This window comes from Mastigoproctus giganteus, chromosome 7 (genome assembly GCF_048544385.1).
Source record: "Mastigoproctus giganteus isolate SK-2022 chromosome 7, ASM4854438v1, whole genome shotgun sequence".
Classification (NCBI taxonomy): domain Eukaryota; kingdom Metazoa; phylum Arthropoda; class Arachnida; order Uropygi; family Thelyphonidae; genus Mastigoproctus; species Mastigoproctus giganteus.
In genome coordinates, this window is record NC_143581.1 from 138382092 (window position 1) to 138405804 (window position 23713).

General features: G+C 37.6%; 1 protein-coding gene across 2 annotated transcripts in view; it reads left to right on the top strand.

The window, feature by feature from the left end:
* Positions 1–23713, top strand: part of LOC150083221 (uncharacterized) — a 354281-nt gene that overhangs the window by 308663 nt on the left and 21905 nt on the right. For both annotated transcript variants that reach the window (XM_090377110.1, XM_090377111.1), the window contains exon 15: positions 7476–7656. In XM_090377110.1, the coding sequence (XP_090233236.1) occupies positions 7476–7656 (181 nt within the window). The remainder of the gene's footprint in view (positions 1–7475; positions 7657–23713) is intronic.

The window sequence follows — 23713 nt, forward strand, 5'->3', positions numbered from 1 at the left end:
CAAGCCTGCGATGTGGCGTACTTGCCAGTTGCAATGGCAAGAAACTTGGAATCAGCAAACTGCAAACAAATTATACCAAATAAAGCTGAATATTGAAAACTGGATTTTTAGCACACAAAGTTCAAGAAAAGAAGAAACAGCACTGGCCAGGCTAACAATCGGGCATACCCATATTACACACTCATTTTTGTTGCGAGCAGAAGAATCACCATGATGCCAGACTTGTGACACTATCCAATCAGTGCAACACATTAATAGACTGTCCTACATATGCAAATGAACCCAAACAAGCCTTCAAAGATATTTATAGGACACATGACACCATTACCCTAACAGACCTCTTGAAAAATAGAGATGATTTCACAGATGTTTTCAACTTCCTTAAAGCTATTAATTTATACCACCTCCTCTAGGAAAGTGAACATTAGCAACAGACTAACAACAATGAAGTACGAATCAGGTTAAAAGGAACAATTTAAATCCAAAACACCTCTGAAACACATCACACCCTATGAACTGGCGCATTATGACCTGTGTAGTCCATGTACCACTAAACTTCAATACAAACAAACAAAAAAAACCATTACCTTCTTTATCTAGTCTCTTCACGAAATTTTTCATCAATCCAAGTTTGATGTGCAGGGATGGAAGAAGAACCTTGTTTAATTGCACTAAAGGAATATATTTTACATTACATTGTCCTGGTATGAATTCGTTCCCGCTTGTCCCAGTGTTGCATAACATAATGTTCTTCTGTCACATGGCTGTCCCATAAACACAAAAAATAACAATATTTTGTGAACCCCCCCCCCCTGCAAACCAGAAATCTTAAGATCACTGCATATGTTCCAGCCATAATTCTTGTATTTTATAGCACATAGAACCTTAGATATGCTTTTGTGACTTTAAGTCCAGCTGAATGAAACACAGGAACTGATGGAAATTCGTTGCCATTATAAAGCAAAACTGCTTTTAAATTTAATTTTGAGGCATCTATGAATAAACGCCATTCATCTGACTTATGCACAACACCTGGTTCTTTCAGAAATCCAAATGTCTTTGCAAAAACACATGCTGTCCTCTGTAGCAAAATATTTCGAAACTTCCTACCACAGGGGTTGTGGGCTGCACCTTCCTACTCTTGAGGGCCTGTTTATGTTTGGAGGATAGATTTACAACCCTGAGAACGTGTCACAATCAGTTAATACAGTCACTCCCCGATTAACGTTAAAGATTGCGTTCTGTGGAACTCTATGTAAGCCGGATTTTACGAGTCGAAATTTCCCCCATGCTTGTGTAGCATTCGCAACTGTGCTCACTGAGTTGATTGAATGAAACAAAATGTTCGATGAACATATGAATAGAATTATTTATTGTATTTATTCAATTTTTTATCTTATGCGCAGGAAAAATTACAAAAGCGTGCAGTTTAAAAAAATTATAAAATTACAAAAAAAGAGAGGAGACAGGCATGTTAGTAAATTTTACCCCTCAAGCATCGTTGCCAGACTCAACGTCTTCAGCTGATAGGTACTGCGGAAGTTGAGGGCTGTGGAGATTTAGAATTGGTCGGCCGCTCAACCTTACGAAAGAACATATTAATGGATGACTGGATGATGGCTTGCTTTTTTCTTTTCATCGTAGATTTCTTTGTAGCAAGCAAGCACCCTTTTGTTAACTTTTAAGAATCGATCGCTGTCAGGATCCATCTTCTCAAACCTCGCTTGCAATGTAATTTCACGAAATGGCATTGCCATCTCTCTGGTGATGAAGCATCTCGGCTTGTCATTTGGTTCATCTTGAGCTTCGTCAGCATTTTCTTCTTTCACTATCGTTGCCTGCAAGTCAATAAGTTCTTTGTTAGATAATTCCTTCCTTTCTTTCTTCCTCTAACTCCTCCATGTCTTTGCCAACAACCTCCAACTTAACTAGCTCTGCAACCTTTACAATCTTATCTATAACCTCTTCATATGATTCATATTTTTCGAAGCCTTTTACGTGCCTTGGCATATTTTCTTCCATGTGCCATTTAAACAACTTTTAGTAATTTCAGCCCAGGCCTTATTAATATTTAAGATGGTGTGCTAAATATTGTAAGATTTCCAAAAGTCTCTTAACGTAAAATTTTTCTCATCGTCTACTACAAACAATGTCTGAGCAAATGTTGTGCGTAAATAGTATGCTTTTAAATTCGAAATAGCATACTGATCCATAGGTTGGATGAGTGAAGTCATGTTTGGTGGTAGAAATATGACTCTCACGTTCGAGTTGAAATCATCTAGATGTGTAGGATGTCCAGGAGCATTTTGTGATAGAAGCAAAATGTTGAAAGGAACGTTGTTGTCTTTACAATATTTTTCAACCGTAGGAATGAAGCAGCATTTAAACTAATCCTCAAAGAGATATTGTTATCCATGCTCTCTGGTTGATTGGAATTGCTCAGGTAGGGTAGCTTTATTGATGCTCTTAAATGCACAAGGATGGTACACAAGCAGTGGTATTAATCTGTGATCTCACTCTACTTTAGCCCCAAGCAAGAGTGTGGCCGTCTTTTGAAGCCTTGAAATCTAGCATTGTCTTTTCCTCTTTGGCAGTGTGTGTTCGATCTGGCATTTTTTTTTTCCAATACAGAGCAGTCTTGTCAATGTTAAAAATTTGCTGCATCGAATAGCTGCCTTCATCAATAATTTTTTCCAACACATCACAAAATTTCTCTGCAGCTGCAGAATCGACACTGGCGACTTCACCACATACTTTAATGTTTTGGAAACCAGCGTGATGCTTGAACCTATTAAACCACCTGTTGCTTGCCACGAACTTGGCTTGGGGTTTGCCATACTTATCCTTAATATCTTCTTAAATACTTCTTGCTTTTGCTTGAATGGCCATTGGACTCATTGGAAGCAGCAAGACCTAATTCCCTTGCAACAGATGACAAACTTTGTTCTGCTTCTTACGTAATCATTTTCATCTTCATTTCAAAATCAATTTTGTTTCGTTTCCTAGCACTGTCAGCACTTGCACTTTCCATTGGTTCCTTTCCCTTCATCACATAATATGTAAATAGGAATGAAGAGAAGTTTCTGAAAATTTGTTTTTTATATGATTGAAGATTTCAGTGAAGGGGAACACATTTCACCATAATTCCGTAAAAACCCACATAATTCCAATTATTGGGATTATCGCAAATGCAATAAGATCAAGTTTATTACCCGTTTATAATAGATCGCGCTAACAGAAAAGCCCAATAAACTGGAAAAAGCAAATAATTGTTTTATGGTAGTGACCCCCAGAAATGTATTTTAGAAAAATATCACAGAAAAATATGGTAGTGAACCCCAGAAGTGTATTTTAGAAAAATATCACAGAGGCATTCAAAATTGATTCTTATAACGGAACATATGATAACGATGAAAGCGAGTGCAAGTTCCATTATAAAAATGACCTTTTAGAGAGAGAAATTGCAAGAGAAATTAGAAGTGTCCGTGTTCGTCCATAGAGATATAGGATCTTGTCTGGAAATCTGACTATCATCAGAGATTAAGTATGAGAGCAGTAGACACTCTTTTTTCTTTTTTGTGTGTGTGAAAAATAAAACAAGTCTGAGTTTTAGAAGGATTGACAACTAAATTTTCTTGCCCCATTGGGAAATTTGAGGCAAACAATTTCGGAAACAACTTTTCCTTAAGCACAAATCTCTAGTGAATTACCTGGAGATTGGCATTGGAAAAATAACTAGAAGGGAATGTAATATGCTGCCATTAGCAAAACTATGAATGTTTTCCAGTAGGAGAGGATTGTTAATATATAAGAGGAAAAGAGTGGAAGAAAGAACAGAATCTTGGAGCATAGTTGAGAAATTAGAAGGAAGAGAGCCATTTACCATCACCTGCAGTGATCAGAGAAAGAACTAGCTATTGAATTTCAAAAAACATAAGATGGGAGGTATGCCAATCATGCTCCATATGATGGAAACATGATTAGAATACCTTTATGCCAAAAAAAAAGATCAAAGACCTTAGAAAGGTCATGAGCAGCTGCTTGAGTTTCACCAAACGTTTGTATCAAATTTGTCTAAAGGTGAGTATGAATTCCATCAACACTGATGGAATTTATAGGATTTTCCACTTGAGGATTTCTCCATTACTTTGGAAAGGGAAGAGGTAATTGTAGTGGGATGATAAGTGGAAGGGAGGGATTTGTAACCCTTCTTAGGAGCTGACTGAGCAGATTTCCATGTGAAGCAAAAACAGCAGTGGATTATCAAAATATGAAAAGCAGCAGAACCATAAGTCAAATCATAAAGCTTGCGTGACAGCTTCCGCTTTTGAGGACTGGTTTGGTCACCATTTCATACACGAAGTCAAACGTTATTGCAAGTCTAAACAGATTCCATTTAAAGTGATGCTACTTATTGGCAATGCACCTGGTCACCCTCCTGCCATCCTAATTAAGACTTTTGGAAACAATTCAATCTTTTAGATGCCGTAAGAATCATTGAAGAATCTTTGGATGAAATTCACAAAAAAATATTGAATGGTGTCTGGAAGTAACTTTGTCCATTTTTTTTCCTTTTTTTTTCCCCCCCCCCTCCAAAACCGAGACGAAAACAACACCAGAAACTGATCATATCACTCATGTGATAGAAGAAGTTAATCTTGCCAGGCAGTTAGATTTGGAAGTCAATGGTGATGATGTCAACGAGCTGTTGGATTCACGTAGTCAGGAGCTGACAATGAATGAGCTCATAGAGATGCGTGAGCAAAATATCACTGAACTATCCGACACTTCAGACCCAGTTCCAGAAAAGCACGTGACAATTGCAAGCTTGACAGAAGGTCTCAGCTCAATTGAAGAACGTGTTATAGCTACAAAGCAAGGAATAAAAAAATTATTAGCTTGCTACGAAGAAATTCTGCGTGAAAAAAAGAAGGCGCTGTGTCGTGAGACGAATTTGTTAGATTTTATGAAGCCATCGACATCGAAATAACTTTTTTACATAACTCATTTATTTTTTTTTTTATGTTTTTGTTAGTCCTTGGTCCCAATTAAACAAAATTTATATGTATTTAAATGCAAAGTTGTACTCCGACTTACGCGAATTTGACTTAAGCGATTTTCGTCAGACCCACCTATCGCGTAACTTCAGGGTATTACTGTATTGGAAACCCAAAGTATAGATAAAGGTTGAGAATTTAGGGTGGAATAAAGGATTTCATTTCTATAAGAATAATTTTCAAATAAATTCAAAGAACTATGAAAACTGTTGAAGGGAATGGAATAGGTGAAAGTGGAAGTTTTTTTAGCGGCTGCCGTAGCCGAGTGGTCAGGTGTGCGGATACATAAGTACACCTGTCTTAAGTGACTGGGGTTCAAGCCTGTGACTGCTAAATACAGTGCTGTTTCTTGTATTCTGTCTATCTTGTGAACTCTCATCGTTTGGTCATCCCAGAGTATAAACAGAATATTTATTTATTATTTATTTAATTTCACTGACATAATCTCAGAAAACATTAGGATCAGAAGATTTAAACAGTTATCCAACCAAAAAATAAATAAATAATAACAATAACACAGATCAATTACACACTGATCATCCTATTTTGCATTCTTGTAATGTGTAATGATGCTGAAAATGGCCATGAGAAAGAGATTCCATTGGAGAAGGTACGATCACTGAGTTGTGATCCGTGTACCTGGAAGGCTCCTAACGCTACTTAGAAAGATTGTTGGTGAGAAAAATTTCAAGAGCATTGGATGTGTGATTAGGATTGTCTACTATTCTGATAGATAATTGCATAAAACATGAGGTCATTAATAATTGTAAAAGCCTCAGCCTCTTGAAAAAGTTCCAATTGATTTATAGAGCTGGAAGAATGATATAGGGAACAGATGAATATGAGTAGATTAAACAGATTTTAAGCCAGAGGAAATTAAAAAGAGTAGATTCCAGTTTAGGAAGTCTCTTACACAGAATATCAGAGCAGACACATGCACATGTACTATCTTTAAGCAAAAGAAATCATGGAGTAAATAAACACTTATAATTGAGATTCTGTCAGAAAAAGTAAGTAGAGTTGGCAGATTGTAGGCAGAAATAGAATCACTGACACCACATAACATGGAGGAAGAGGAAGAAATTTTTTGGATTTGATTTAGATCTTTTCACAGATAAGTGATTTATATCTACTTGACTATTCATGATGAATTCACCCCATAAGGTAAAATTAGGTGGGAGGAGGACATGTATGAATTAATGAAATTTTTGGATGTGGCTTAAAAATTGCAGAAATATACCTAGCTCCTTGACATAACATGGCCTCTAAATGTGGAACTTTTGCTTCTCTCCCTTTATTAAAGAGTATTGTAAGAAAAAAATCTCAACAACAGGGCCTTGCTTGTGTTTACCCTCATCCCTGGCCATCCAGGGAGGCTGCCAAAAACAAGAAATCTGCAGACGGCATTGTAACATCATGGGAGGAAGTCACCCAGGCTATGATACAATGAGTGGTGCATGACAGAGCGCATTACAATGTCCAGGAACTTGCAACGAATATCGCCAAAATTCAGTTACAGATTGTGGAATTGGTAAATGGGACTAGCTTTGACAAAGTGGACATAAGTAATATGATGGAGATGCTGGAATCACCCAATACTAACTGACCAGTAAGGATCTGATTGAATTAGAACAACAAAAGAGAAGAGTTCAGGTAGAAGAGGAAATGTAGCTGGCACCACATGTAAAGCAGATAATGACAAAAAGGATGCCTGAAGCCTTTGATTTCTTTGAGAAAGGGATGGCCATTTTAATTAAAGATGACCCAAACAGAAATTCAGTGTCAAGTTTGTTCAAGAATTGTGTGTGCTTTTGTAATAATGAGCTATGTCAAAGGAAGAAGAAGAAGCAAAATTCTGTTTAGCTGCCATCCTTGGCTTCTTAAAACCCAACTAATTTGGGATGACTGTATGCAAATAATAAATTTTTACACATAGACTACATATACATATATTTTTATTACTTTTCTATTTGAATATTGATTTATCAGGAGTTGAGATGAATTACCTGTAAAGGCAGCCCGTTATCTGCATAGCGGATTATAATATTTTAAGGTTTATTGCATTATATTTATCATTCTAAAGTCTTGAAAAATTATATTTATGCTAATAATATTAGCAGAAATATACACAATTATATTTGTCTATCATTTATTTTTTAAATTTTGATTATTACTTTTGAATTAGCCTAAAATTTCATTCTTTGTCATAATTCAGCTCTGATCACAGACATCTTAACAGATGAAAATAACACTACCAAATTTTGCCACACTCATCTCAGTGATTCGAATCATGTAAATTCATTTACTTTATGTAAGACAAACTTTGACTTTGTAAGATATGCCATATTGTATTAGCTATAATACACATACATGTGAGAGTAAATCGTTTCTGAGATAAAAGTGTTTTGTTATTTTCAGAGCTGTAGGTAGAGAGCTGGCAAAGGTGAAAAATGTTACGGTGGTAACTGGTGGTTTCTATGGTGCTGCAGACACTTTGGCAAGAACATTTTATGAATTTAAAGAAAATAATCATATGTCTCTAAGTTCTTATCATGAAGAACCATCTGTTGTCCATATATTGCCTATACAAGATTCCCAGGTAAGAAAAACAAAACTTAGCATTAGCAAAGGCACATGGTGCAAGAAAGCAAGCTTATATAGCATCAGCCAAAATAAAAAACCACACACACACCCTTCTCATTTCACCCATCCACTCGCTCCAAATGTTTGTCTAGTTCAGCCTTAAATCTATTTAAGCTATTAACCACCTGCTGGCTAAAGGCAAAAGTCTATATATCTATTCTGCAACTGTCTTTCCTCAATTTCAATTTATGCCCTCTCAACTATTTATTCTGAGCAAGAGGAAGGATCCCATCAGCATTGAGCATGCTCAAACCATTCAAGGCTTTATACACCTCAATCAGATCACCTCACAGGTGCCTATTCTCCAGATACTGTAATTTGCAAAACTTAAGCCTGTCTTCATAAGAGCAACCCTTTGTTCCAATCACTAATTTTGTTGCCCTTCTCTCGTTCCAACAGCACTATTCGTTCCAACAGCACTACATCTTATTAAAATGCAGCCTCCAGACCTGTATACAGTACTCAAGGTGTGGCCTGACGACCATTGCCTTATACAAGGGGATAATCACCTCCTTATCCCTGCTAGAAAAATTCCTGTATATCATTGACAAGACACCATGAGCTACTCTTGCAGACCGTCTGCACTGCTCAGAAAACTTCATATCTGCCTGCACAATTACCCCCAGATCCTTTTCACTCTCTACCACTGTCAGTGTAGTACCACACAATTGGTGCATTACTCTGGGGTTACTGCTTCCCATAAGCAGTACTTTACATTTGTCAATGTTAAACTTCAGTTGCCACCTCTCAGCCGATCTACTCAACTTTTCTAGATCCTGTTGCAGTAGTATACTATCATTATTGTCATTAATAACCCAGTCAACCTTCGTATTGTCTGCAAAGTTAGACATTAACCCTGATATACCGTCATTAATATTGTTGATAAATACAGAAAACAACATTGGGCCTACACCGAACCCTTAGAGGGACTCCACTAATAACATTAGTCCACAAAGAGCAGTGTCCATTGATTACCACTCTGTCTTCTCCCACTCAACCATCCTTTAATCATTGCAGCAACTTGCACTTAATGCCATGTTGCTCCAATTTGTGCAGCAGTCTGCCATGTGCAACAGTAACAAAAGCCTTTCTAAGATCCAAATATATGATATCAAAATTATTCTTTGCATCTATTTCCTTTGTGACCACATCATAGTATCCAATCAAGTTGATCAGACAAGACTTCCCCTTAACAAACCCATTCTGTGCCAGAGCTATAACGGAAGTCTTGCCTAGATGATCCTGAAATGCTTATTTAACCAGTACCTCCATTAATTTCCCTGCAACAGAAGTTAAACTAACAGGTCTGTAATTACCCGTGTCTCCCTTTGATCCTCCTTTGTGGATTGGGGTCACATTTCCACATCTCCCATCCATGGGTACCTCTCCTGAGTCCAAAGAAGCTGTCATAATTATGGCTAAGGGTTTGCTTGCTTACTTCCTTTGCTGCCTCCTTTAATATAACTGGATAGATTCCATCCACCCCAGTTGTCTTTCTTATTTTTATCCTCAACAATTTCTCCTCCACTTTACTCTCAGTTATTACAAGATTATCTAGCTTACTGCCAGAGTTTAATACACCTCTGGCATTCCCCTCCTCATGTGTGAATGTAGATGCAAAATATCATTTAGGTTTGTTAGCTATCTGAGCAGGATCATCAGCAGTTGAACCATCGATATAAAGGGGCCAATCTGATTCATCCCCTTCCTTCTAGAGTTTACATAAGTAAAGAACTCTTTGCTTCTTTTTCTTTGCATTCTTGGCCAAGGATTTCTCATAATCTACCTAACCACCTTTGTGACTTGGTTACCTAACCAGCTAACCACCTAACCAGCTTATATCTATCATAGGCTTCCGTGTCGCCTGTTAATTTGTATATATCCCATGCATTTTTCTTCTCTGCCACATGTCTAATTAGTTCATCTGACATCCATTTAGTCCTTAACCTTGAACAATATTTCTTAGTTGGTATGTAAAGCCTAGTAGCTTCCAAGATGAATTCTTTGAATGCTTCCCATTTTGAATTTGCTGTTGGTAACATCATCAGTTATTCCCACTGTATAGAATTTAAATACTGTCTCAGACCACCGTAGTCACCTTTATGAAAGCAAAAACCCCTTCCCTTTACCCATTATGGTAGTTGCCTCTTTGAGTAAATCTCACTTCAGCACACTATGATCACTGCTACCTAGTGGTTCATTTATCTGCAGGTTCTTAATGTGTGAAGAATCACTACTGATAATCAGATCAAGAGTATTACTCCCTCTAACTGCCTCCCGAACATGCTGCTGCTGTAGAAAACAGTCATCAAATAAATCCACAAAACCCTTTCGCGCGTGCGTGACCAGCTCACAAATTCCAGTCAGTATCTGGGAAATTAAAATCCCCTATTATAAGGCACTCTGATTTACTGGCTCACTCTATTTCTCTGTACAGTTGTTTATTATACTCATTAGAGTCATTGGTCATGTAACACACACCTACTCTCATTTTTCCTTTCCCAGTGCTTATGTCACACCAAACAGACTTAACATTGCATTGTCCACCAACATCAATTGGATGTACTTCCTTAGATTTTATGTATTTCTTAACTAACAGCATAACCCCTCCTCCCTTTCTGTCCTGTCTACCCTTTTTATACACATTGTACTCCCCTAATTCCAGTTCTGCATTCCTTATATCTGTGTGACACCACATCTCTGTTATCCCAACAATATCTGCCTTTGAAGTTTTGACCAACACCTCAAATTTTTCAAGTTTATTTACCAAACCTCCTAGCATTGGTGTACACACAAGTATACATGCACCTGTTTCTATTCTTAGCTACCCTATCACAGCCCATGTAATTACTTGTTCCGCAATGACTCCCAGCAGTCTATGGAATCCGCTGCACCTTGTTTTCCAGGCTTCTGCCCATTTCAATAGAAGCAGTGCAAAAATCACTTTCACCTCTGCCAGCGACTACTGTTAATCTATTAATCCTTGTATCCCCTCCAAGCTAGCAGTTTTCCAACCCACCTAACTCTGCCTCGATAGCATCAGCAAATATTCTTCCACCCTTTCTATTTAAGTGTATCCCATCCCGTTAGAAGCAGTCTCTCCTGTTAAGAAGCACAGATCAGGCTGCGAAAAATTTTTCCCGTTGAGCTTTGCACAATCTCTCCAGGGCCGAATTGATCGACAAGGCTCTTGTCCTATACTCCCTCCTGTCGTGTCTGAGCATAATTGCAGACACTTTCCAATTCAGCGTGGAAAAAAAAAAAAAAAAAAAAGCCTAACTCAAGGCTTTTTTTTTTCAACATTGACCTGTACTTTTTAAGTAATTCCGCCGTTCTCCTACTCTTAATATCATTAGTACCAACATGTACAACAATATCACCCTTTGTGCCCTTAAAAGATATTTACTGTACAACATCATCAATCTTTTCCCCTGGCAGACATACTCTGGTCCTGTTCCACCTATCCTTTTTGCACAATGTGTTCCCCATTTCCCTGGCAATAGTCACTGACAACAACTAGTTCCTTTGGGACCAGTGCATTCTACCTTGGGGGTTTCCACTGTGTTGCGTGATGTTCAAGTGCAAGCTCTGGTGTTGATGTGGGCAGCTGAGAGCTTGATGGGCCCCTCAATTTAAATCCTTTGAGGGCATCCACCCTGTCCTTCAAGCTCTCATATATGCCCATAACAACACTGAGTTGGCACCTGATTTCCTCACACTTTTTACATCCCGCATGCACAAAAACATTCCCCTTGGCATTATCATGTCCTGTTCCTGATTGCTTCACAAATATCAAAGAAGTAGTACAATTCAAAAGGCTCTTGATTCAGAGGACAACCCCCCCCCCTCAGTTCTCCCCTGAGCCACAGCACTCCTATTAGTTTGAGTCTTTTGCTTTGCTGCTCTGGTCTGAGTCATGATTTCTATTCAATTTCAAATAAAATTCCAATACAAAATATAACCCTAAACTTATATCCCAATGCAGTTTTAACAATAATTATATGTATTTCAGTATCGAATATTATCTCCGAGTTACATTATATGACTTTATCTCCTGTCAAGTTATGTATTAATTTAGAATGTCAGGTTTGTAAAAACTTGGTCGTTATATGTATTTAGATAAAAACGTACAATTTAATTGACAATGAAATTTAATAAGATTAGTAAATTTTACTGATTAATTGATGCTGTCTAGTTCGGGGTATATGTTGTATTGTATAACAATGGCAGCAAGTTACGAACGGTAAATCTAGGTATAAATCTTGGACACTAGGTATTAATTACTTTCAAAATAGTGCTATCTAAATTCAAAATAAACCACGGAGCTTGACTAGGTCTATAAGCTATATATAGAAAATAATTTAATATAACAATTAAATCAATAAAACGGCTAAATATAATCAAAAACCTTGTGTTCGCAGGAGCTGCAAAACTTGTCCAACTCGTGGATTAGATACTCTTACCGATACTTTCTTGCATTTAAAATACTTCTGAATTTATGAGCAGTGGAATGTCAGTTCATTATGTTTTTATGAAGTGGCAAGTATCAACATTCCCATTTTTCTTCTGCTATATTATAGTTAATCAACTGAAATTAATCTTTTTGAAAGTGTATACATATATGAAATATATTTAAAAAGTTCAGAGATTGGCTTTGTACCTTGAAATTGCACTGACATGATTAGTTGAAATTGGTCACTACATGTTTGGCAACTCATTTATACATACATTTATATCAAAAAGTTTGTACCCTTACCTAGATAAAACGTCAGTAGGAAGATGCTGTTTTTAATATAAGTTCTACATATTCAATAACTAACATGTGAAATTTCATTCTCATAGGTGATCGTACACCAGAGGTGGAGCCCGGAATCTAAGGAAGGATGCTATGGTTGACAAAGTGGAGTATTGAGCAGTGATCAGGGCAAAAAGCTCAGGAAATTGATGAAGGAATGAAAGCTGTGTATGGGCAGAATTGTCCATCCTATGACACTATAAAAAAGTGGAAACAGGAATTCCAGTGCAGTCATACAAGTGTCTTTGACGAGCCAAGAGAAGGAAGGCCATCAACATCCACAGACAGTGAGACAGTTGCAAAGGTTGAGCAGCTGGTGCTGAGTGACAGACGTGTGACAATTAATTTGATCGTAAATGCAGTGGGAATTAGTTTTTGTCTGCCCACAGCATTTTACCTGACCATCTGCACATGTGTACAGTCTCCACACAATGGGTTCCAAGATTGCTGATACTTTTGCAGAAGCAATGTCGAATGCAATGTTCTTGCCAACTGTTGGATTTGTGCTACTGCAGCACCCACCCTATTCTTCTGACCTAGCACCGTCAGACTTCTTCTTGTTTTGAGAAATGAAGTGGAATTGCGTGGATGCTGCTTTGGTTCGTCTCAGGAAGTCATCAATGAAGTGGAATTGTGGTTTCAGGCAAAAAGTGCAGAGTTCTATGATCAAGGCATTAAACAACCGATCTAAAAATGAGAGAAATGTGTTACTATAGATGGAGAATAACTTTTTGATACCCCCTTGTAGAAACACATAAATCACCAATTTATTTGCAGTCACTGAATGTGCATTGAATAGAAGATGTTTTCTGTATTTCGTTAAATTTTAAAATAGGTGATTTTACTAAGCAGTTGATTAGCATTGAATTTTTTCTCAAATTAGGGAAGCACAAAATAAATCCCTGAAATATGAAAACTGCTTTTAGAGAAGATGCTACATATCATTCAAAAACTTTTCAGTGTTTTGCAAATTTTAAAGAGTGCTTCTTGTTTGTCAAAGATTCAGATACCAACTGATTGAAAATGATGATTGACATTTAACTATTCACAAAGTTGCTAGTGAAATTGGTATTTCTTATGGGATATGTCAATCAGTTTTAACACAAGATTGTGTGCCACATCTTATTGATGATCATAGAGAGCTATAAGTTCTTGTATGAATCTTTGTCAGCCTGATGCTGCTGAACCATTCTTGTTTTTACTGTCATTACTGGTGTTGAACTCTAGGTGTAGGACTATGACTTGGAAACGAAGGTCCAATCTGCTCAAGACACTCTCAATCAAATGTGAAAGATAACATTTATCATGTTGGGTTTTTTTTTTTTTTTGACTCACATGCATTGTTCATTATGAATTTGTCCTGCATGGTTCAAACAATGAACCAGGAATACAATAAAATAGTTCTATGGTGATGACATGATGTGTGGAGGAAATGGCTGTAAAAGTGGGCTTCTGGGAACTTTAATTTGCATCACAACAACCTACACCTGTGCACACTGAATGCTTTCCATTCAAGAATTTCTTTTGAAGCATCTTTATTACTGGTATCCATCTGCCATACCCACGATTTAGCTCTTTGCAATTCCTCCCCTTTCCCCAAAGGTTAATCACTCTTTAGAGATCACAGAGTGAAAATTATTCAGAATGTGATACATAAACTATTAGTAATACCAAAAGAAACCTCTCAGTAATGCTTCAAGCAGATGCACTGGATCAAAGTGTATATATACAGGATGTCTCAAAAATATTGGTACAAACGTTAAGGGGAGGTAGGTAACATCTAAAGGAATGTGAATCGCATAGGAACCCATAACCGGAAACGTCACGGGAAAGTAGTAGCAGAGGCACGAGAAGCAGAAATGACAAGACAATATTTATTTGACATAATATTAACAATGGAGTATGAGATGGATGCATTTTATGATGTTACAACAGATGCTCAAAGGTTCCACCATGAGACGCGATTCGTGCGTGACACCGATGCAGCATGGATTGGCGGACACAGTCGAACACACCTGGAGTTTCTTTGACAGTAGCAGCAGCACAGACTAGTCTCGCCACAAGATCCATTTCTGTCTCCACAGGCGATTCATACACGATAGATTTGAGGGCTCCCCCACAGAAAGAAATCAAGGCTCGATAAATCAGGTGAGCAAGGGGGCTAGACAACGGGTTCACCACGGCCAATCCATCGATGCCTAAAATGCCTGTTCAAATGGTCAAGAACACACCTTCCATAATGGGCAGGTGCCCCGTCATGTTGAAACCAAATGTTGTGTCTCACATTTGCTGGAACATCGTCAAGTAACCCTGGTAGAACTTATTCAAGAAAGATCCGATATTTAGCGGAGTTCATGTGGGATGGTAACAGGTATGGGCCGACTAAGTAGTCACCGACCATACCTGCCCACACATTTATTGCGAAGCGATGTTGTGCCGCATGGGGGTGCACACCGTGTGGGTTGTCGTGAGCCCACACATGAGCATTGTGCTGATTGAATAAGCCTTCCCGAGTGAAATAAGCCTCATCCATGAACAAAACATAGGCTGGAAAATTCAAGTCTTGAACACTTTCTTGGAGAAACCACTGCGCAAAAGCCACACGTGCAGGATGATCTTGGGGGAGCAGTAACTGAACCCTTTGGAGATGAAAGGGATGTAAGGAATCGTCGTGTCAGACACGCTATACACTGCAACGAGACACTCCTAAGGCAGAGGCAACAGCACATGTGCTGGTAGTAGGATTATTCTCGACGGCATTCAGCACACTTTCTTTCATGGCGGGAGTTCGCGTCGAACGTGGTCTGCCTGCACTACTCCTGTTACCTCTAAATGACCCATAATCGCACAAATTTTGATGCACACACACAAACAAACAGTGGTCTGGTACATGTCTGTCTGGGAAGCATTCTCCATAAATTTGTTGAGTGACTCGTCCATTGCCCTCTGCTAATCCATACGCTAGGTGCATGTCTGCCAGTTCACAGTTCATATATCGATGCATGCTCTTCGTGCAGCGACTACTGCTTGAATTAGTAAACCAGAAATTTTCCCTGTCGTGAACTGATGAACAGCGCCGTCTACCAACTTACAGTGACATTTCCGGTTATGGGTTCCTATGCGATTCATATTCCTTTAGATGTTACTTACCTCCCCTAAACGTTTCTCCCAATATTTTTGAGACACCCTATATAATGTCAAGAAGATTACTTCAAAGAAGGTCCAGCTGAATAGCAGGTAAGCTTCATCATTTCCAAAATATTAGGTCAGACCACAAACTTTTTGACCACACGTATAATTGCTATTTGAACACCTTCATATCTACAAATAACCTTTACTTCCAAGATAAACTAATAATGTTGTGTGCTGAAACTTTTAGCCTTTATGACACTCTCTAGTTTCCACAGAACAAACTCCATCAGTTTTTTCTTAATGTCTTCCACCATTCAGCCTTCAAAATGGCAATCAGTTCGGCTCTGTTTTTTGAGTGGGCTCTCCTCACACATACCCGATGATCCAATTCATCCCACTGGTTTTATACAGGATTGAGGTTAGGGCTCTGGGCCGGCCAGTCCAACTTTTTGACACTCATGTCCTCAAACTTGTCAGCCACAATGCAAGCAGTATGACTTGGAGGTATGGATGATCCCTGACATGCTGCCACAATATAGATAATGCATTGCTGTCCAGGACATCTAGATAGACCTTGGTATTCATGGTTTTGTCCAAAACCAGAAATGGTCCCGTGCCACACCATGAACAGCCAACCCTAGACTAAGTGCTTTACAAAGCTAGACGGCATCTGTTATTAGTCAGAATGATTAGTGGCTTGTTGATGGCTGCACAATGATGATAACCCATATCATGCAGCATCCTGTGCACTGTACTGGTGCTAATGTGTCACATTAATCTCACTGAGGGCCTCTGTGTGTGCACTGACTTATATTCCAAGCAGATGATTCTTTGCAAGGGTTCTCCTGTCTTGTTCTGTCAGCTTCAGAGGTTTTCTGGGTCGTGTTGTGATGGTTTCAGCAATTTCACTTCCATTTGCAGATCACATCGCTAATCATTATCCTAGGGATCCTCAGTGCCATTGAAATGTTGCATACAGACTGATTGCTTTTGTGGCACCCTATTATCATTCCTCATTGAAAGTCTTTTAATTCCTTCAGTTGTGACTTCTTTCATTCACAATCCTACTGTCTCCTTGAAGGCCTACCAGCATATTTATAGTTGTGTCTGACATATTGTGCTTGGATAGGATGTGACCAACTATCAGTAGAGGGATGTTAATGGTAATGTTTATATTTCAAGGTTTTTTCAAATAGCTGCTATCATATTTGTGTTTCCAAGGAATCATGTACAGTATACACAGTAATAAAAAAATAACTTTGAAAAGAAAAACTCATACTTGTTAGTATTAGTTATTCAGTTTGGCCATTCAAGAGCTGAAATTATATAAATTCTCTCGAATTCTTATGTATAAGTTGAAACTGAATCACACAATGCATAAATAGATGTAGAGGATATTACTGCATGAAAAAAAGTAACAAATTTTTTTTATTCTGATTTGATTTTTGACAATACACAAAAAACACTCTGTGGAGCCCACTGCTGTCATAAACTCCCATAGCTCGCATGCTTTCAGGAAAGCCACCATCATGGGTCCATGTATGTTCCTAGCACAAGCCCGCACACCTTCCAGGAACTTGCTTATCCAAAGGTTAACCATTATAATTTGAAACTACATAACAGGGTAGAATAATTAAAATACAGGTATATAGGCCATGTGTCAGTTCACCAAGAAGTGATGCAATTTACTGAGAAGTCGGTTACAGAAAACAATTAGGAATGGTTAAATGTCATAAATAGCATAATATAATATTAATATTATGGACATAAAATTGACTTAGATTGAAATTGCAAATTATATCTCATTCTTTTATAACATATTCTTTAATAACTTATTTTTTAATAACAGTACTGATATACAGTTGTCGATCAATTAACAATGTCTTTGATTTGCGGTGTGAACCATTAGGACCCGGGTATTAACAGTAAAAGTCTCAATTAATGGTGGTAATAAAGTAACATGCAGGTGTCATTTTCAGCCAAGGAAAGCAGTATAAATCATGTAGTTATCGTTTTGGCCATTCAGAGCACTCTAAAGTCACTTGTTCATTTTGCTCTTGTCCATCTGTCTCCTTTTGTATTCTGATTTTGCAGTGCAGACATCTCTCTCTCTCTCTCTCTCTCTCTCTCTCTCTCTCTCTCTCTCTCTCTCTCTCGTGAAAAAAAAAAAAAAGAAAGAAAGAAGAAAAGCAGCAGCAGGTAATCAATTTCTGTGCAAACAAAGCAAGAAATTGTTTCAAAACAAGAAAAGAACATTAAACTAAGTGAAGCAGTCTGCAATTTTAACAGTCATTAAACAAAAGGATTCATTTAAAACAGTGAAAGTGAAGGATGCTTCTACCAGTTTTCAAAAGGAAGGGAATTAATTGTAGAAATAGAAGAACTATTATTTTGCTATGGATTTGTGAAAAACAAAGGAAAGGTGAATCTGTGAATGTTCAGTGTGTTTTTGATAGTATTAAAACTATTTATTTACACTCCTCATTATTTGATTTCTGTTTTGAAGACTTTTAGAGCTAGTAAGGATGGTTTTAGAATTTTAAAATAGATATGAAGTTAAAAGTGTAGCTATGCATGATGAAGCTGCAAGTGTAGATAAAGAGGTAGCAGACAAATTTAAAGTTGAATTTTGTGAGTTGATGAAAGAGGAAGGCTGTATCTTTCTCATTAAGTTTTCGCTGTGGATGAAGCTGCTGCTTTGCCAGGGCATAAGCCTGTAAAAGACAAATTAAACTTGTTGCTTGGTGCTAATAGACTTTAAATTAAAACCCATGATTGCATATTTGCAAATCCCAGGGTATTCAAGAAACAAAAAAGCTATCAGAATTGAACTGAAAATCTACTGGAAGTCCAACTGCAAATTCCCAGATATGATCAGGGCTGGTAGAACATGTTAAGCCTAGTAAGCAGGGCATAGGGTTGCCAACATCTGAGGGTGCCAAAATTCAAAATATTTATTATAATAATATTTAATAAAAGGATCTCAGGGGCACCAAATACATTTCTGCCTATCGGGTCCAAAAACCCCAGGGCTACTCCTGGATGTGATCACTAGCTCTTTATTGAATGGGAAATTGAAATTTTTGGTCCTTCTTCGGAATATCATATTTCTGAAGAAGTATCTGATCACTAACGAGCTTGCAACAAAGGCTTTTGGACAATGCACCTGGCCATTACTCTGAACTTGCTGCATTCTTTGCAATGTGAATTTTGATTTCATCAGAATGGTGTTCCTGTCAGCCAATGTCACTTCCTTGAATCTAGCCTATGGATCAGCATGTGATAGTCAACTTCAAGAGGCTCTTCATGAAGGTGTTTAGAAAATGCCACAAAACAACTTCAAGTGGTGATGGCAGGACATTGAAGGAATTTTGAAGACAAAGTTAAACCTCCTAGAAGCTATATGAAACATTGTTGCAGATTTTCTCAATTCTTTGAATTAATGCTGCTTGGAAATCTGTTCAGCAATCCCAAAAAGATGTTGAGGGCTTTGAAGAATTTTTTGTTTTAGTCATTTTGGTTCAAGGTTATAAACTGTGCTATCAAAGAATTTTGAGCTCTAGGAAATGGTAAGTTTTTTGAAAACTTTGGGCTTTTTTACTTAATTAACATATTAAATTGGGTTCAGTAAATAGTTTTAATAGTCCTAGTCACATTTGTTAGCTTATGTTTAAATTTAGCTAAAGATTTTTTTAAGTTATGACTTAATATTTGTACCATAGACGAGTGGTCAGGAGTGGGAGGGCAGTAGCACATGCTCTATGTTTAGACCAGCGTTCCGTCCCCTGACTGCTAAATACAGGCGATCTGCCAGCCCGCACTGGACCAGTGTGGCAGATTGCGGCTGATCCATTTCCCTCAACATGAACCGTTGAGGAGGCTTCCATCCTGCATTGGGTTGATAATGGCTGCAGTTTACTTTTTTTCTTTTTTTTTTTTTTAATTTGTATAGCTTTTGTATTGGTGATTTTGCACAAATATCATATCACTTAATTAGTAACTTATAGTATACTACATGGCACTGGAAGTGCAATGTTTAATTGTGGTAAATAGGTAGCTTTAAAGTTCTCATCGCATAGGCTTGTATATATATTTTTGTTGTTAGCTAAGATAATTTAATTGTATTATTGCTGCATAACCTATGAATAGACTAGTGTTATTATTCCATTTAGATATCTATTAGTTTAATTGCTATTCTCAAATTAAATAAAATTTAAACAGAAATTATGCCTCAGGCTAGAACAGTAAAGCAAGGCGCCCAAAGTAACAGGAGTGCTCTGGCTCGGGGAAGAATTGAAGGGATAGTTCTATGAATCACAGCCTTACAAAAGATGTTACTTGTTTGATGTTAGCAGACTCTTTGCGTTTATTCAATGCAAAGAGTGTGAGAAAATTAAGCATGAACTTAGCATTCTGACAGGTATTTATGAAAGTATGAAGAACACATGGATGCCTTTGAAACAATTAAATTGGAAGCTCAACAAGCTCTTGGCTGCCCACCTCAATGCCAGAGCTTACATTATATACAGCAGCAATACATAAGACAGAATGCACTGCTTCCACAGGAGATAATTATCGTTGTTGATTATATATTATTGGGGAAACTGGAAATATACAGTCGGACCTCTCTTTAACGAACTTCCATATAGCGAAATTTTCTATGCAGCGAACTTCTTTGATTTCCCCTTGATCATTACATTGAAAATAGTTTCTCTATAACGAAGAAAATTTCCATATAACAAACTGATTTCGAGAGACCTGGATATGCACTGTGCGCACCTCTGGCCTTTAGGCAATAAAGCTGATGCTGTAGAAAGCACGAATTAAGAGCTAAAAGGATTAAGCATTAATCCCTTTACCTTTTAATAACTAAAGGCTTTAATTCCACGAATTAAGAGTAAAAACATTTTACAGTTTAATGATGCCTGTAAAACCCTGCAGGAGGAAACTGGCCAACCACAGCACGGGATAGAAAAAGATGGAAGTTTGGGAGAGGCCTTTGCCCAGCAATGGGTCAGAAATGGCTAAAAAGAAGTAAAACCTATACAACTTATATACTACTATGCCGAGAAGTCCCTTTGGTCAGCTGTCCACGGCCATTGGCAAAGATTAGGGCAAATTCCCGATGTGAACATTAGCTCTGGTCAACCTATTTTCTACCTTAAGCATCCTATTAGAGAATTAGGAGAGAGTATTTTCCTTTATCTTGGAAATTCATCTGTTGCTTCGAAGAAACGAGTCATCCACACTTTCACTAAATTTCACCTGTCTGTTTACATGGTAGCTACAAATGGCCCCTAATTTCAGCTTTGTTTTAACTGCTGTGCAAGTAACCTTACAGTGTCTAAGAGGAAATCCTTGAGTGTTGTGTGAAAAAGTGGAAGTACTTAATAGTGTGGATTGCAGCGTTAAAAAAAAAAGAAATCGCATTAAAATCCGATGTTCCTGCCAATAGTGTATCGACCATTCTGAAAAACCCTGTTTCGATTCTCAAGCTATTTGAGGAAACAGGACCCAGTCGGAAGCGTGCATAATTATGCCTTTGGGAAGAAGCAGATAAAGCAGTTTTTAAGTGGATGAAGTTGATTCGAGACCAAAACGTGTCGATATCAGAGCTATTAATAAAAGAAAAAGCTATGGAGTGTGCATCGTTTCTGGGGCACAAAACATTCCAAGCCAGTTCTGGTCGCCTGGATAAATTTAAAGAGTGTCATGGCTTGCTTGAAAAAGTTATTTCTGATCAAATTGGAGTTGCAATTGAAGCAAACTTTACCCATTGGAAAGAAACAGTTTTGAAAAAAATTATGGAGGACTAAGAGTCCAAAGACATATTCGATGTTGATGAAACGTCTATTTTTTAAATGTTTGCCGAACAACACACTGACTTTTAAAGGTGATAAATGTGTAGGTAGTAAAAATAGTAAGGAGAGAATTACACTCTTGGTTACAAATATGGCTTGTAATGAAAAACTGAAGTTTTTGGTAATAGGCAAAAGTAAATAACCCTGATGTTTCAAAGGAATAGTCTTTAGAGTTCGACTACAACAAAATACCTCGAATGGCAAGTGATATTTCTGAATTTACCGTATTTTTCATTGTTGAAAAGGTCATATTTCTTTATAATGAATTTTTTCAAGGGAACGATCGATTTTGTTATATATACGTCCGACTATATTGTGCAAAAATGGATAGGTGGAAGAGGACCAGGTGTGTCCCCCTCCCTCCCACCTGGAAGGGATTAAAAGTAAACCAGCAAGGGAGCCCGATTTGGATGCCAAGGCAGCCCACAGCAGCAATCTTTCTACAGTACTTTCATTGCGTTGATATCTCCCTTATGATTATGATATCATCTGTATATCCTAGATTTATACCTGCATATCCTAGGATTTATACCTAAACCCTAGGATATGCAGTTCTCTGTCTTTTTGAGGTTTGGTTAGACAATACTGGTGAGAGTAGATCCCCCTTCCTCAGTAAATCACACCTCCTCCCTGGCACATGTAAATATTAAAAGCTGAAAAACTATGGAAAAACTAATCCATACGTATTAATCGCATTATCCGGGGGCTCCTGGAGAAACTGCGTGCTGGAATATCTAGCCTTGAGTTTCATTATGATAAATTTGGTTAATGTTTTATTAATAATTCAGCTTAATATTTGTTTATGAAAACAGTCATCCACATTACAGGGAATATTCTTTAAATTATAATGATTGGTGCATTAAACATAGATCTCTAATAGCATGGTGGTATTTTAGCCTGTAATGGTGTTTTCTCATCCATTTAAAGCAAAAGCATGTTTATGTTTACTGTAAGTGAATCTAACATTATCCTAAATTTGTTCAAATTTTTTTGGCTGTATGTCTTTGTTCTAAGATGTATATCTTAGAATGTGTTTGAGAATGTTCTGAATGAGAATGGTCAAACACATTCTGAATTTGAAAATTCAGAATGTGTTTGACCATATCACAGATGAAGTACAGCAGCAGCAGCCTAAGATTCCCATCAAGTTCAATCCTTGTCATATAAAAATAAGCACCTTTTTTTTTTTTTTTTTCTCTTTTTTTATGAAAACCCCAAACACGAGAGGTATTAGAACCTATAATACTTAGTAAGTTGCTTGGGTTGGGAGTTGAGAAGACAAAAGAAGATATTTGTTGAAATTAGACTAGAATTTCCTGTAGACTGTAATTTTCAGGAAATACGTATGAAGGAAGGTTGTTCCATAAAACGGCAGTTGAATGAATAAACAAATAAGATGAAAAGTTGGTTCTCCGAGTTTGAAGTTGGACAGTAAATGAATGTTGGCTGGTGGCGGCACATGTTCGGATTATTTTGAAAGAGAGAGCAGGAATTATAGAAGCCAATTCAGAAGAACAGTGCCCATGGAAGTATCTGTAGAAAAGAAATGCAGCAGAAACATTCCATCTATGAGATTGAGAGTGGAGAGACTCTGTTAGAGATGAGTCATTAATTAACCTAACTGCCCTCTTCTGAATGGAATCTAAAAGCCTGAGAGAGGTTTTGGGAGCATCACCCCAGATGTGGGAACAATATTCCATGGTAGGGTGGATTTGCTATTTTTGCAGAGTGAACAGCTGTTTGGAAGAAAAGTAACGCTGAGAGGGAAAGAGAAAACCAAGTTTTTTAGATGCAGATGAAGCAATATTTGTAATGTGCTTCTGCCAAGAGAGAAATTAGAAGTCAGGGTAATCCCCAAAAGAGATATATCATCTTGCCTAGAAATCATAGTGTCACCAAAGATAAGCATAGGAGCAGAAGAATCCTTTTTGCGAGATATAAGACAAGACTGAGTTTTAGAAGGATTGAAATCAACTAAGTTGTCTTTGTCCCACTGGAGAATTACCTGGAGATCATCATTTAAGGAATTGGTAGTGGATATTTTGAGAAGTTGAAACTGATTAAGCAGGGCAAGGTTTCTCAAACTGGAAAATGGAATGCAATGCGTTATCATCGGCAAAACTATGGATAGGATTTCCGGTCAATGGAAGAAGGTCATTAATATACAAGAGAAAAAGAGTGGGAGAAAGAACTGAACCTTGGGGGACACCAGCATTAGTGGAGAA